This window comes from Octodon degus, unplaced genomic scaffold (assembly GCF_000260255.1).
Source record: "Octodon degus isolate 3935 unplaced genomic scaffold, OctDeg1.0 scaffold00036, whole genome shotgun sequence".
NCBI lineage: Eukaryota > Metazoa > Chordata > Mammalia > Rodentia > Octodontidae > Octodon > Octodon degus.
This window is the reverse complement of record NW_004524612.1, coordinates 1,939,101-1,954,831: the sequence shown is the minus strand read 5'-3', so window position 1 is coordinate 1,954,831 and position 15,731 is coordinate 1,939,101. Positions and strand designations below refer to the sequence as shown.

General features: G+C 43.0%; 1 protein-coding gene across 2 annotated transcripts in view; it reads left to right on the top strand.

Moving 5' to 3' along the window:
- Positions 1 to 1,448: 1,448 nt before the first annotated feature.
- The window catches only part of Klhl2 (kelch like family member 2), a 108,726-nt gene continuing 94,443 nt past the window's right edge, over positions 1,449 to 15,731 (top strand). For both annotated transcript variants that reach the window (XM_023714664.1, XM_004630607.3), the window contains exon 1: positions 1,449 to 1,568. In XM_023714664.1, the coding sequence (XP_023570432.1) occupies positions 1,531 to 1,568 (38 nt within the window). In that variant the 5' untranslated portion in view covers positions 1,449 to 1,530. The remainder of the gene's footprint in view (positions 1,569 to 15,731) is intronic.

Below are 15,731 nucleotides of genomic sequence, written 5' to 3'. Positions count from 1 at the left end.
ACCACCTGTCTGCTTTACTGACTTGTCCCTGTTGCTGTTTCCCCTACCACCTAGACAGCAAGCTCCATGAGCACAAGATCTTGGTTTTAGTCACTGAGGCATTCTGAAGGAAAAGGAAGGAAGGGAAAGCACAGAGAGGACCAATGTTTTTTTGTTCTTTGTGTGATACACAAGTGTGGTTTTTAACGGCTTCATTTGCTATCTCGACTCTCTTTTATTTAATAGCATTATTGAGGTATAATTTGTGTACCATGAAATCTACCCATGATCATTGTATAAAATAGTGAATTTTAGTTAATTTATAGAGTTGTACAACTGTCACTTCAAGTATTTCCCAGTGTCCATTAATTTGCAGTTAATTCACCACCTTCCCATCCCATACTCCAACTTGTCAATTTTTGTGGACCGTGTATCTTGGAAAGGATAACAGGTAACAATACTAATACAGTATCATATGCTTGAAAATTGTACATGTAAGCTGGAAACAGTTGCACATACCTATAATTACAGCTACTTAAGATGGGGGAGGAGGATCACAAGTTTAGGCTAGCTTGGGCAATTTACTGATATTCTGTCACAAAAGTAAAAGATAAAAAAGTCTAGAGATGTAACTCAGCAGTAGAGATCCCTTGGCTTTAAGCCCCAGAACCAGAAAAAAAAAATTGGTAAAATTATGTATGAAATTAAATATATTTGTTTAATGTAGGAAATGCTGTTGAACATTAGTGGAAAGTCAGATTAGGTAGAGTGTTACTTAACTGCCATTTGCCAAGTTATCCGATTTTTTTACCTCAATTTATTTGTCTGTTAAATGGGGGTAATGATAGTAATTAGCTTCCAGAGTTATTGTAAAGATTATAAGTAATAAAAGTGCAAACATGTACTAGTAAAAAATGAAAATTGGGAAACAGTGAAAGTAAACTAAGCACCATGGGTATCCCATGGTGAACATTTAGGCATGACAGATCTTTTAAACTAGTGTAGGCTGAAAGTAAATGGGCTAAATAGCTATCCTTGCAGGTAGAAACAAACTGAAGCAGATTCTAAGGGCGTGAAGTTTGTGTAAAATATATTCCTACTCCTCTCTTGGTTTGTAAATAGCATGTGACTAGCAGATTGAAAAAGCCAGTTAATTTCCACCAGAAAAGATAATTTTTCAGCATTTTTATTTGGTGATGTCTGCTAACGCACTTTTCCTGAATTTTCTGTGCTCACCTTTGCCAGAGCTTTGACACCAGGGAGGTAATTACCTACACAGCTGAAGCCATAGCGACTGCCAGAACTTGTGCAGTTGTCCTAATCTGACATGGGCAGTGTGGGGGAGACTTCCTCTAAATCAGTAGAAGGAGGGTGGCATTCAATTTATTTCTTGCAGTGTGATAACGCGGTACTAAATTATCTTTAATACGATCTTATTCTGTTTCTTGTTCTTCTGTGTACAGATGCACAAAGCAGGGTCATCAGAAGCCTCTCGATGCAAAAGATGATAATACCGAGAAACAGTGCCCAGTGACAGTGAACCCTTGGCACATGAAGAAAGCATTTAAAGTCATGAACGAATTAAGAAGGTACATCACTTTCATGTACATGAAACCATCAGTCTTTTTCCTCTATTTTTCAGTTGTCTAGTGAGGATAACTTCCTCCTTCATCATTGCTGCATAGTTTGATCATGGACATCAAAAGCTTATTCTGTAAGCTTTTCAAGGAAAGAGAAGGCTAAGGATGTAGCTCAGCGGCAGAAGTGAACACACAAGGCTCTGGGTCCAGTCCCCAGCGCTGCAACACAGCGAGGGGAAGCATCGCATTGATCAGTAGTATACATGACATAGGACTTCTCTGTGAGCTATGGTAGGCACTGGCCACAGGTGGCTAGTTCAGTGAGATAGTCTGTGAGTAGCAATATGTAGTGGCTTTCTAAAACTTTGTGCAAAAAGGATATAAAATGTTTTATTAATTCTTTAAATATGGGAGGGTTGGTACCTGGAATCGTGCTTGCCAGGTGCTATGCCTCTGAGCTATCGCCTGGCTCTAAATATTGGTTATGTATTAAGTGACAGTATATAGTATATTTATACTAAATTGAATATATTATTGACACAATTTCTATTTTTTATCTTCTTCCATATGATCAATAGAAAGTTGTGACTTCATTATATTTCCACAGGGTAGTACTGATCTAGGGCTTCTTGAAAAAGTTATGGGAAGAAACTTGTAGAGAAAACTGCAGTTCTCTTCGGTGGTGATGGTGGTGGCAGCAGTAGTTCTAAGGAGTAGTGACCTGCCCACTGCTAAAGGTAGTTCTTAAGTATGTCAAGAGCCACTGAGTGACATTAAAAGCGATTGAATAATTAAAGGCTGATGTATGTATAAACAGCTTTGGATTTGTTTGCTTAGTACTTTACATAAGATTTATTTTTCTTCAGCATTCCTTTTGTGAAAGTACTATATACATCTGCAGTGCTGAAAGGTGGCCGAGAAGGGAGTGGCTTGCACTTTCTCTTAGCCTTTCTCTGCTAGGACTTACCAAGAGCCCGCAGTTTAGGTCTCTCATTTATTTGTGTCTTCTTTGATTAACTGACTCACTAACAACTTACCTGCTAGGTATAATAGGGAGAATGATGGGCACAAAAGATTTGATTACTATGCTCATGGGACTTAGGCTTCACTTCAGAAAACAGGCACTAATCAGAGGGTCACAAGGACGATTTAGTGAACTGTGGTGGCCCTGAGGAAGGCTGCCTGGGGTTACCAGGGTGGATGACAGTACTCAGGAAAAGATTCCCTGAGGAGACCAGAATGATGAGGCTGAGATCTGAAAGTAAAGAGGTAAGGGGTGAAGTTGAGACGTGGGAGATTTCCAGATGGTGTCCCAGTGCAGGGCCCCAAGAGGTTCCTGGAGTGTGGGTGGCCACGTGGTTTTGGCAGGGAGGCTCAGTGGGCAGGGAGGGCCAGCTTGCCTGCCACCTGCTGTTTGGAACTTCATATAAGTTGCCTGCAGGGCAAGCCACTGGAGAGTGTTCAGAAGGAGTGTGCCACAATCAGGCTTGTGTGTGACCACACAAATACAGACGTGAACACTAGCTACAGGGTAGAAAATGGTTTCTGTATTTGATTCTTTACTTCAGATGCTATGAGTTCAGTGAATTCTTTTTTCATTTCAGAAAATAACTCTGGTCTGAGTTCCTCTGTAACTTTCTGTTGCTTGTTTACTTTTGATGATATTAATTCATACATTTCAGCTGAGCTAGTGTCCTCTGCACTTGTTCTGGGCGGGCATTGGATTTCCTCCATATGTTTCTGCATTTGAGTCTTTACTGCTGATGCTATTAATTCAGGGATTTCTTTTTTCATTTCCAATCTGAGTTCCTTTATACCTTTCTGCAGTTGTTTCTTTATTTCAGAAGCTGTTGATTCATTGATTTCAGCTGTGTGATTCCCAATTTGTTCTGTGTTAATGTCCTCTGCACTTGTTATGGGTGGGCTTGGGGTCTGAGATTGCGTTTTGCTCCTTCTCGTCAGTTTATATAGCATTGTCTTCTGACCTTTGTTGTAGAGCTTTCGTGCAGTTACAACTTTAGCACTTACTGAAATTCAGGTGCAGATCTACAAAGTTTGAATTTATCCAGCTGTGCCTGGCTTGGGTCTGGCTGCTGTGCTCAGCTCCTTCTTGCTGTCCCCCTGGGGAGTGAACCTGTTGTGCCCCTCTGGCAAGATGTTCTGTTCCTGGACTAGCTGGGTGGTTCTGTCTCCTACTCTCTCTGTAGGGACTGCAGCTGCAGAGTTTCACCCCAGGCCTGTATGCCAGGCCTGAGCTGAGTCTGAAGGCGACAAGGTGGAGTAGGGGGGAGAGAAGCTCTCCCACACACTCACTGGGCCTTGGCTATGGCTGGATCTGAGGGTCCCAAGAATGCAGAAGGTCTCACTCACTGGGCAGGATGGGGGGGGGGACTGCGGAGTGGTGGGGGGTCCCAAGGGGGTGGAAGAGGGTCTCCCCCACGCTGCGCCTGGGCTTGGACCCGACTGGTCCTGCCGGTGCATGGTAGCTGGAAGCTCCCACACACTCACTGGGCCTGGGCTAAGGCTGAATTTATAGGGTAGAAAATGGATTGGAGGGCTGGGGAGATAGCTCAGTAGAGTAAGTGCTTGCCTAACAAGAGCAAGGTCCTAGGTTCAATCCCCAGTACTTGGGAAAAAAAATGGATTGGAGAGGGAAACTGACTATTGGCTCATTGGATTTGCTTCCTAGTACTGCTCTGATGTTTTCAAAATGAAAGTTTTATTTATTTTGGGGGAGAATAGTCAGGTAGTGTTCAGCAGGTCTGAAAGTGTTATTTCAGTTTTTCAGTCCTATTGTGACAATAGTTATTAGAATATAAGATGCAGTGGCCAAGTGGCAGGGAATGAGAAGAAGAAGAACCAGCTGGCTCTTTTAAGATTGGGATCTTTAATGGGTCTTTTTCCTTTTTCAAAAATCTAAAAAGAGGAAGGACTTTTAACAGGACTGTGCTCCAGTTGTTTCCTCCACTTTTGGGTAGGTGTGGCTTTCCATTCTGCGGGCTCCGGGGACCTGCACCTGACTCTACCACCCCAGGGCTAGCAGCCGCTAAGTTTTTGCGTGGGTGAGTTACTCAAGTTTGGGGAGCAGCTTTTTGGCCTTGGGCCAGTTGTTTTACTTCTGTGTGCCTGGACTGTAAAATAATGGTGGATGGAATAGGACCTGAGGCTCCCTGCTGCTCAGACGTTCTCTGGGTCCATGAGATTCTCCCTGCTCAGCTGGGAGTATTGCGGTGCCTTCTACTCATCCCAGAATTACTTAGCTTTAGCCTTGGCTTATCTTGGCTCATCTCTCTGTCCTGTTTTGGTGTGCACTACGAAGCACCTTCTGGTTCTTTGTGTTGAGTGATTTCAGGAGCTGTTATAACCAGGCAGTAGGTTGATACTGGTTTTCGAAACAAAGGCAATGACCTTTGAATAATTGGAGTGTTGGCTCCCATATCTATCACCAGGATTGTTGGCATGACGTTGGTAACGCACACTGGATTTTAAAATGCACTGTTTTTGCGACCCACCAGAGCCTGTCTTCTTTTTCACATCATCCTCTTCTTCACTTACCCTTTGTAGCCAATTTGAGTGTATCTTAAAAAAAAAAAAAAAAACAAAAAACCTGTGACGAGCCCTATGACTTGTACATCTGAAAGTCACCCTTTATTTCCTGACCTTGCATCAGCTTCCTTCTGCCAAGCAGCAGCTGAGAGTAGTTTGCTGACTTCCAGGAAAGAAGAACTTTCTTGTTCTCACCGTAGTGCCCTGTAGTGCCCTTCAGCTGTAACCTCCAAGGGCCGAGGAGCGTACACAAGAGCACGTTCTTGTGAACCTTGATCTGAAGGAAGTACAACTTGAGTAAGAGCCACCTTAATTATAGTTTTATAAGTTGTGGCTGTGGGAATAAAGGTGGGAGGAATTTTATAAGATTGAAGTTACAGAATTACGTTTTTAAATTTTTTGCAGAAGAGTCTTGCTGTTTAGCTCAGGTTAGCCTTGCACTTGGTATGTAGCTCAGGCTGGCCTTTAATTCATTTTGCTTCTGCCTCAGCATACTGAGTGGTGCAATTACAGGCATGTGCCACCTGCCTGGCCTTTTTTTCAAATTTAAAATAATTTTTGTGTGTTATTATTTATCTATTTTTATAGAAAAAGAATAGTGACCTTTTCTGAGACTAATTTTTTTAAAAATACAAGGCCCAGAGGCCTACTTCTATGTATCAGTCCACAATAAACTTGAATAACTTAAAACTATTTGTTTTGAAAATCCTGTATTCATGTTAGAGCATCTGGGAGACCTGGTTCTCTTTCTGCTCACATACCTAGAATACCTGTTGGACTTTCCTCCCGCTCTTTGGGTATCTAGTGATCTGCAGGGAAGATCATGGAGAGGGTGGGAGTGTGGAAGATTGTGTGTAAAGCCTGCGTGCAGAAAGGGGCTCTGAGGGGAAGCTGGGCTGGCCCACAATAGGGCTGCAGGCGGGCTTCACACAGGGGCAGAGTGGGAAGTCCTTCCATCAGGTGGAGGAGCAGGAGCTGGGGCAGGGAGGAACCCAGCAGGAGTAGAGAGGAAAGGCTCACGTACTGGAGAAGGCAGAGTTCGGAGGTCAGGAATCTGGGCGGTGGATCCAGGCAGTTTGAGGAAGGGAGGAGCAGGTGAGTGCACAGCGGGTTGGCTGTAATTCAGCAACGTGTCTAGCAGCGAATTAGCTCTTCCAGCTGTTCCTGGGCCCAGTGAGAGAGTGCTTGCCAAGGTGTGCAAAGAGCAAGGCTGTACCTAGAGGGGAGTTTAACTGGGAAAACCAGATCTCCAGCTTTGTGAGGTTGCCAGAGAACTTTCAGAAGGTAGCATTAAAAAAAAAAAGTAGCACTTTTGCTTTAAAATAAAGTTTAAAACTGAGAACTTTCATGTTCTAGGATCTGACATAGGACTGCTTGAGCTTTAAAAATTCCCATGAGCGGTGATTGAGGAGGGGCTGTTAGTTTTATATAGAAGGAGCCTAGTTTTGATTCTTTTTCTTTCTTTTCTTTTTTTTTTTTTTTGGTGGTACCAGGGATCAAACTCGGGACCTTGTGCTTGCCAGGCAAGCACTAATTCCACTGAGCTATCTCCCCAGCCCCCAGCTTTCATTCTTAAATTATATTTAAGAGTTGAAAGTGTTCAGTAAAGATAAATGTTGATTCATCTGTATTCAGATGTTCACCTGTAAGTCTTTTTTTTTTTTTTTTTGGTGGCCTGCTCAGCCTGCCCGGGGTGCGGGGCTGGCGCAGCCTGTAGTGCCATGGCTTCAGCTGCTGTCCCTGCACTTTGCCTAAACTTGCCTAAGCAGGTGCTTTAGACTGTTAAGCCATCTCAGTGGCCCCACCTATAAGTCTTAAGATCCTTATTTAGTTGTTTGGTTGTAACAGAAATTCTTACATTTTCGAAGATAAACAAAAGAAGTTAAAAGCTCCATGGTAACGAAGTAGTGAAGTAGTTACAGTATTTTCCATCTTGGCTTTTGTCTTGGTTATTTTTCTGTCCTTGCAGAGACATTAACAGAAACCCCGAGTTAAAGAAGGAAGGTTGGTTTAGCTCGCAGTGTGTGGAGGTTTCTGTCCTTTCCCAGCTGGCTCCAAGGCAGGGTGGCGAGGCACGGGGGCAGCTGGGCAAGGCTGCAGACCACAGCAAAGGCAGCAGGAGCACAAGGGAAGAGCAGCCTCTTTCCTCCCTTATATTACACCAGTTAGCCCCTCTAGGGATGGTGCCCCGCTCACAGCACCTCTCCCCGCCCTCCTCACAGGCTCAGGATGTCTACCAGTGAGGATCCTGGCCCCCTGCTGAGTCGCTTAGTTAACCTTGTAAATCTCTCAAGTTGACACAGTGTGTGAGCCATGACAAATGGACACTCAGGGACCCAGGGCACTGCTAGGATTGGATTGCTGTGCGTAGGCAGGATTTGCGTGGGTTTGTTTGCTTGTTCATACTTTGTTCCTTACGTGGGCCTGGCAGAGGAGCTAACCAGTGCAGTTAAGTGAGTCTGCTTTGCTCTTCATAATTTTATGTCATTATTTATTAGGGAATTATATAAGGTTTTAAAAACTGATTGAATGCATATTTTTTTTTTCCTGTGGGAGAATGGTGTCCAGCTCTTTTGTTTTCCTGTTGTCCTAAAGGACAGAGCACTTGGGAGGATCTCTCAGATCAGGCAGTCTTATTATTTAAGAAAGTTGAGAGGACAGTTTGGTGCCTGTCAACTTCAGTTTAACTAGCGATGTTCTGCAGTGTTTCTTGAGCACTCGCGATGGATTGCCTTTTAGGTGTTGTTCATTGAGCACGGATAGGGCCATCCAGCCCCACAGAAAGTGAGCCATGGACAGTAGCAAAGGAGCTTGCCGAATGTCATCCTGCCCGCCCTCAGGTGCTGAGTACCTCCTGGGCCTGGGACGCCGCGCTGCTGGGGCGTTCACCACCAGCGTCTCCTCACAGATCAGAAAATCTGAGCATCTTGCTGTGCCTCTTTCCTTTCAGATTATTGTACAGATAGTTAAGAGCATCTACTTGTGATTTATTTCAAGTGTTTAAAAACCAAATTTAGCTTCCTTTGTGTAGTCTGCATTTTCTACCTGGCTCCCAGAATTTTCCCCTCTACCTCCAGAACGTCCTTCAGCGTTACTGATGCCCCACTGAAGCCTGTAGCTTCTTCATCCCTGCTTTTTCACCACCATCTTTCTCCCATCCCCAGGAGCTTCTTTCACAGTATTTGCATATGAATCACCTTCCCTTGCTCTCTGCTGTGGTCCAGTGTCATGGGAGCCCCCAGGTCTGGGATGTCTCTGCTCTGCAGACACTGTCTGCTTTCTCCTGCTGGTGGCTCCGTGTGGCCCTTTGTGGCTCTCCTTCTGCTGCTGTGACTCTTATTCTGGGACCTTTTACTGGCTTACAGCAGTTTCTTGATCACTGTGGTGGGCTTTCTTAGGACTGTCCAGGCGGAGTGTCACCTCTTCCTCGGTTTGAAACTCTCAGCGGGTGTGAACCTCTCAGGGGCTGTGTGGGTTTCCAGAACTCTGTGTGCTGTTAAGCCAGACCTTAGGTTTTCCCTGTGCCTCACTCCCATGGGAGTTTGTAGATGCTACCTACCCTCATGATTTTAAGAAGAGAGGGAAGATAGTGTTGTCTTGTGTTGTAGAGTTCTGTTGCTCCTGAGATTACTTTATAATCTCAAGTTTATACAGGGGGCATCTGCCTATTAAATGATACTATCACCAACAAGAGATTTGTTTTATTTGACTCATTTAGGTCCATGACCAGAGAATCTCCCCTTCAGAACAGTTCCTTGCTTTCCCCACCTCACTAGGTACTTGGCAGCCAACGCTGGCTCATAGACCCAGGTCCTGAGCACCAAGCAGTCCCTCATCTGGCTGCCCGTCCCCCTGCTGACCAGTGTGGGGTTTCTTTAGCTCCTGGCTTGCTGCCTCCTTCCGCGTGGGCACTTGCTGCATTGACCTGGTCCCTGACACCGACTTGGCACAAGCCTCGGCTCCAGGGCGCTTGCCGGTGGGCTCTGGCCGACAGCTCAACTCCCAGCCTCTGCCTCGGTGTCCTCCTGACTCTGGTCCACGTGGCAGGAAGCGCCTCCTAATTTTTCCTGGCGCCTGGCAAAGAGCGGTGGACAGATGCCATGTGATTTCCCCACCACCCTGTCTTCCAGTTGAAAGTGAATCGTTTCGTGTGAGAGCTAATTATTTTTGATGTCTCTGGGCCTGATGGCACGTTTTACTTTTAAGAAGATGTGCACTATATATTTTAAAATCAGAAATAGGTTATTCTAGTTTTAGAAGTCATTTGTTTTATATTAGAAAACCAGAGGTTGTCTTGATATATTCAGGCATTTTATTCATTTTCAAATCAGTCCCCCTCTTCCCCTGAGAAGGGCCAATTTTCATAATACTGTTTCATTTAAAAGTGGAATGCCTTTCTTTTTTTCTATGCCATTTGAATTTTACATAAGGTCTAATTCCTATTTTCTCCACCGATTTGAGCTTAGCGTCGATTTCTTTTCTGAAGCTTTTGCTTGAGGCTGGGCCTAGCTTTTCACATGTACTCCAGAATGTCCTGCACCAGCCCCACTGTTACAATCACTGATTTATTTTACAGTTGCTTGTTTCCTTTTGTGTCTCCCTCTCAGCCATAAATTCCTTGTTGTCATGAACATTATCCTGTTTGTTCTGGTGACATTGTCTTTAGCTCTCAGTAGGCATTTTCTGGATATTACATGAACAAATGGATAAATGCAAATGTTGCTAAGTAACTTTATTTCATTATTTTATTTCATCATTTCTACACTTCATTCTCATTACAGTTCAAGTAATAAAAACATAGGCTCAGAAATTCCCCTTGACAATTTTGAATGAGAAGCTAAAACAAGTTTTTGAAATTTATGTTGTGATGCTTTTATATTTATAGCTCTCTACTCCTCACTCAAGTCTTTTTCATTTATGTGTTTGGTGCAGGGACTCGTAGTGATCCTCCTGTTTTTAGCCTCCCCAGTGCTGGGATTACAGGTGTGCGCCACCACACCTGGTCTTCCAGGGTCAGGGCTAGCACGGTATGTGGTGCTGGGGATCGAACCCTGATCTCTGCGCTTGTCAAAGTAGGTGCTTAGTCTGCTGAGCTATCTTGCCGGCCCTTCAGAAGTCTTTTATCTTCTTGTGACAAGGTGGGTTCAGGAATGCTAAGAGTCAGGCTGTGTGTGTACTTCCTGATTTACACTCACTTGCACTCCCTGACACAGAAGAAGCTTGGTCAGATCTCTGTCATCTTTGAATGCTGTTAGAAAGTAGAGTAGTGCCTTGGTTCATGAACTTAATTTTTCTTAAAATTCTGGTGGCAGAATAGCTTCTGTAGGTTGTAACCAGAATTGTGAAATAAATTCTGGGACCAGAACCATGGATAAAGCCAAGTTTGTGAACTGGAGTACCACAGTTTTTTGTTTGTTTGTTTTTTGTTTTGTTTTGTTGAGACAAGGTTTCACTATGCAGTTTGGGCTAGTCTTGAACTCACTTTGTAGCTCAGGCTGGCCTCAAACTCAAAGTGTACAGTGATCCTCCTGTCCCAGCCTCCCAAGTGCTGGGATTATAGGTGTGTGCCATCATGCCCAGCTTCTGTATATTCTTGCTGGAGACAAAAAGATGAAAAATGGAACACTAAAGCCACACCATTGATTTGTACCGTGGCTCTTATGCTCTCTAACCTAGGGCATGGCTACATAATATTTGTTGTTAACCAACATTAGCTAAGGAGCCAGAGCCAAGCTAGCTGTGCAAGTGACAGCCAGTAGGTGCTCTGCTAGAGTGTCAGGATGGAAGAGAGGTTATAACTGAGGCTGACTGATTAATTGTTGATTTTGAGGTATTTAGGTCTCATTCAACTAAGATCAGTCTTGAAACCTTAGCAGGAGGGAAGGTGACTGACAGAAGAACAGGTGTGAAGGTATGGTTGATTCTTACTCAGGTTGTGTCTCAGGCCTCTGGTTGTGACAGACAGACCTGGAAGGACTGAGTCTCAAGAGGCTGTGGCCACTCTCCTCTCCTACACACCTTCACACTTCCTCTCTCCATGCTATGTCTGGACTCTTGGTTCTGGTTCCCGTGGTGCTTTGCTACTGCCATGAATACTTTTGTCTTTGTTTGGGATTGGCTTGTATCTCTGTTTTGTTTTTAGATAGCAATGGTTTATTTCACAAAGGAATTGGGACTGTCAAGGTTGATAACTTCTTTAAGAATTTGAGAGTTCAGTTTAGTTCTAAGTAAAACACACTTAGACAAAAGTCAAGAAATGCTATTCTCATAGTTAATAATTCTTCTGCTAAAAAAATAATTCCTTCTGCTTTGCAAATTGTATTTCAACTTTATTTTTTAATTTTAAACAGAAGAAAAATAATAAAAATAATGGTACAGGGCTGGTGAGATGGCTCAGTGGTCTAAAGCACCTACTTAGAACAAGCTTAGCAAAGCACAGGGACCGCGGTTCAATCCCCCAGCACCACATGCCAGCCAGCTCCGCCCCCTGGTGGGCTGAGCTGGCCACACACACACACACACACACACACACACACACATATAAATAAAATAAAATTTAAAAAATAAATAAAAAATAAAACATATTAGCAGGGGCTGGGTAGATGGCTCAGTGGAATAAGCGCTTCTCTGGCAAGCGCAAGGGCCTGAGTTCAATCCCTGGTTCCGCAAAAAAAAAAAAAAAAAATAATAATAATAATAATAATGGTACAAAATTTCGAAACAAGTCTGTAGGAGAGTAACAATGTTGTGCGTTGTTATCTTTTTCTTTTTTTTGTACTGGGGATCAAACTCAGGACCTTGCACTTACCAGGCAGGCACTCATGCTGCTGAGATATCTCTCCAGTCCTGTGCATTGTTATCTTCAAAGTAGTTGCCCACAGTATAAGATATAGGCAGGGAAAACCAATCAAGCAATATAGCCATATTCCTGTCCTTTCAGTGAGCTAACAGCAGTTAGTAGTATCTGTCGTGTGTGAGTGTGTGTGTGTGTGTGTGTGTGTGTGTGTGTATATATATATTTTTTTTTTTTCTTTTCCCTTCTTTCTCTCCATTCCACTTTCTCTTTACCTTTGAACGTTTTCTTCCCATTTCACAATGTCTGTTGTACATTTTCGGTCTTCTTTACTCTTTGGGCTTCTTACACTGGGAGACAATATGCTGCTCGCATACATGAGGCTGGTTTTTGATATGATAATGGAATCAGGTTGCATCCATTTCCTATAAATGTTTGTAGTAGCACAATTTGTCATAGAAAAATCTTGGAAACAGCCCAGATGCCTGTCAACCAAGGAATGGATAAAAAAGATGTGGTGTTTTTATGGAATGAACTACTATTTGGCTATAGAGAAGGACAAACTAGTGCTGGGAGATAGCTCTCAGCAGCATAAACTCTTGCCTGGCAAGCACAAGGTCCCAAGTTTGATCTCCAGCACCACATGCTATGCTGGTCCAGAAGCCAGGTGTAGGGGCACATGCCTGTAATCCCAGCACTGGGGAGGCTGACACAGGAGGATCACTACAAATCCAAATCGCATAGTGAGACCCTTTATCAATAAAATAATAATTTTTTTAAAGGAGAAACATGAGCCATTTACAGGGAAGTGCAAATATAGATGTCCCTGAAGAATCTTGTAACCTCTGTCAGCATAATTTTATGATAAAATATGGAGCAAGCCATATTTTGGTAAAACAGGAGCAAGCCAATCTGGAAAACTTTTTTAATTTTATTTTATTTATGTGTGTGTGTGTGTGTGTGGCCAGCTTAGCCCACGGGGGGGCGGTGCTGGCTGGCATGTGGTGCTGGGGGATTGAACCGCGGTCCCTGTGCTTTGCTAAGCTTGTTCTAAGTGGGTGCTTTAGACCACTGAGCCATCTCACCAGCCCAGTCTGGGAAACTTTGAAACTAGAACTTCAGCACATGGTACCTTGATTAAATCTTTTTTTTGTTTTCATTTCTTTCCATTGTCTTTTACTTATTAGTATATGTTTGCAGCACAAATATGTGTAGCGTGGAGTTGGCATATGCACATAGCACAGCGAATCCCTCGTTTCCTTCCCTTTCCCTCCCATGCCCCCTTCTCTCGATCCCAGTCCCACCTGAGGAAGATCTGTCTCCCTCCTTCCCATTGTCTTTTATTTTGCTCTTTATTTATAGTTTGGGCTTCTCATATAAAAGAAGCCATATGATATTAGCTTGTGAGACTAATTTATTTCACTTAACAGTGTGGTCTCAAGGTGGGCCCATTTTCCTACAGATGACTCAAGTTTAGCCTTATAGTTTTGTGTATAAACACTACATTTTCTTCATCTGTGGATGGACATACAAGCCACTCCCAAGATTAGCTGTCATGAATTATGCTATTCTAGTCAGGCATGGTGGTGGACACCTGTAATCTCAGCACTTGGGGGGCAGAGGCAGGAGGATGACCATGAGTTCAAGACCAGCCTGAAAAACATGGCAAAACCCTTTCTCAAAAAAATAATTGTGCTGTTATAAACATGGGTACATGGGAATGCCTGTGTTTCTGTAAGACGATGTCCTTAATTTTTTCAGGAAGACACCTAGGAGGGAATAGTTGGGTCAAATGGAATTTCTAGTTTTAGTTTTTAAAGATTTGCTGTATTGATTTCCATAGTGGTTGTTGTAGTTTACATTCTCACCAACAATCCAGAAGAGTTCATTTTCCCCCCGCAGTCTCACTAGCCTTGTTACGGTTTGATTGCTTGATGAGGGCCATTCTGTCTGGGATAAGATGGACTCTCAGTGTTGTTTTAATTTGCATTTCTGAAATGACCAGTGATGTTGAATATTTCATTGTGTACTTATTGGCCACTTGTACTTTTTCTGTGGAATGTCTATTGATTTTTCTTACCCATTTTTTGATCGCAACTTTTATTTGGAGGAGGGGTCTATTTTTTGAGTTCTTTATGTATTCTAGATAGGAGTTGTTTTCCTGAAAAATTGCTGGCAAAATGTTGTCTCCATTCTGTAGGTTCTGTTTACTGTTGGTTGTTTGCTTTGGTTTGTGTAAACTCTTTTAGTTTCATATAAACTTGTTTGTTAATTCCTGGAATTGTTTCCCATGCAGCTTGGGTTCTGTTCAGCTAGTTCTTCAGGGCCAGCAAGATAGTTCAGTGGAATGAGCACCTGTTTAGGCAAGCCCAGGGACTGGGGTTCGATCCCTGGCTCTACATACCTTGCAGGCCCTGACCCCAGGAATGCTTCGCTGGCCACAGACCAGGTGTGGTGGCACATGCCTGCAATCCTGGCACTGGGGAAGCTGAAAACAGGAGGAGCCCTATAGTGTGATCTGTGTAGTGAGACCCTGTACCAAATACATTAAACAAAAAAAAAAAAAAAGAAGTCTTTCTACAAGGACTTCAAGAGTTTTACCTATCTTATCTTATAGGAGGTTAAGTATTTTTTGGTTTACCACTTAGTTCTTTGATCCATTTCGGTTTTAGTTTAGTACATAGTGAAAGAGATGGGTTTAGATTCTGTCTTTTGCATGTGGATAGCCAGTTTTCCCAATACCTTTTTTTTTTGTTGTTGTTGCTGAGAATTGAACTTAGGACCTGGCACTTGCCAGGCAGGCCCTGTGCCACTGAGCTATATCTTCTGCCCCCAGTGCCATTTATTATAGAGGCTGTCTCCTCTGCTGTGTGTTTTTGGCCCCTTTGTCAAAAATATAATGCAATAGTTGAATGTACTTAGACTTGTTCCTGCATCCTGTTTTCAGTGATCCTTATGTCTTTTTGTGCCAGCACCATTTTTTTTTTTCTTTGGTGGTACTGGGGATTGAACTCAGGACCTCAAGCTTTCCAGGTGGGCACTTAAGCCACTGAGCTATCTCCCTGTACCTTACCGTGCTGTTTTTATTATGGTAGCTTTGTATATTAACTTCAAATCTGGAACTGTGATGCCTCATTCTTTACTCTTGTTACCCAAGTGTACTTTTCCTATTCTGTGTCTCTTCTAGTTCCATGTAATTTTGGGATTATTTCCTTGAGTTCTTGAGGAATGCTGTTGGAATTTTGATTGAAGTTGCTTTGGATCTGTATCTGTTTTGGAAGTATGGCCATTTCGATAGTATGCTTGAGTTGTACCTATCCAGGGACATGGGATAGCTTTCCATTTTCTGACATTTCCTTCAATTTCCTTTTTCAGAGTAGTGTAGATATTTTTTTCTCTTTGGTACCAGGGATTGAACTCCAGACCTTGTGCTTTACCAGGCAAGCGCTTATGCCATTGAGCTCTATCACTGGCCCAAGTAGTGTAGTTTTTGTGGTGAAGTTCCTTCTCTTTGTTAGGTTAATTCTTAAGTATTTAATTGTTCCTGGTGCTGTTGTAATGAAATGTTTTCTTGATATCTTTGTCAGTGTGTTCACTATAGTATAAAGGAATGCTATTGATATGTGTGTGTTGATTTTGTATTCTGCTGTACTACTAAATGTTCCCACCACCTTTACTGTGATCCTTTCCCACTTATTCTGCAGTGCCAGTCTTTCTGCTTATCATCTTAGGAACAGGAAAGACCCACTTTGTTGAATGATTTTTCTAAAAATTCTGCAGAGGTAGTGTTAAAAGTTCGTCCAAGATTGAGCCTTTTATCAACAATATGTAAA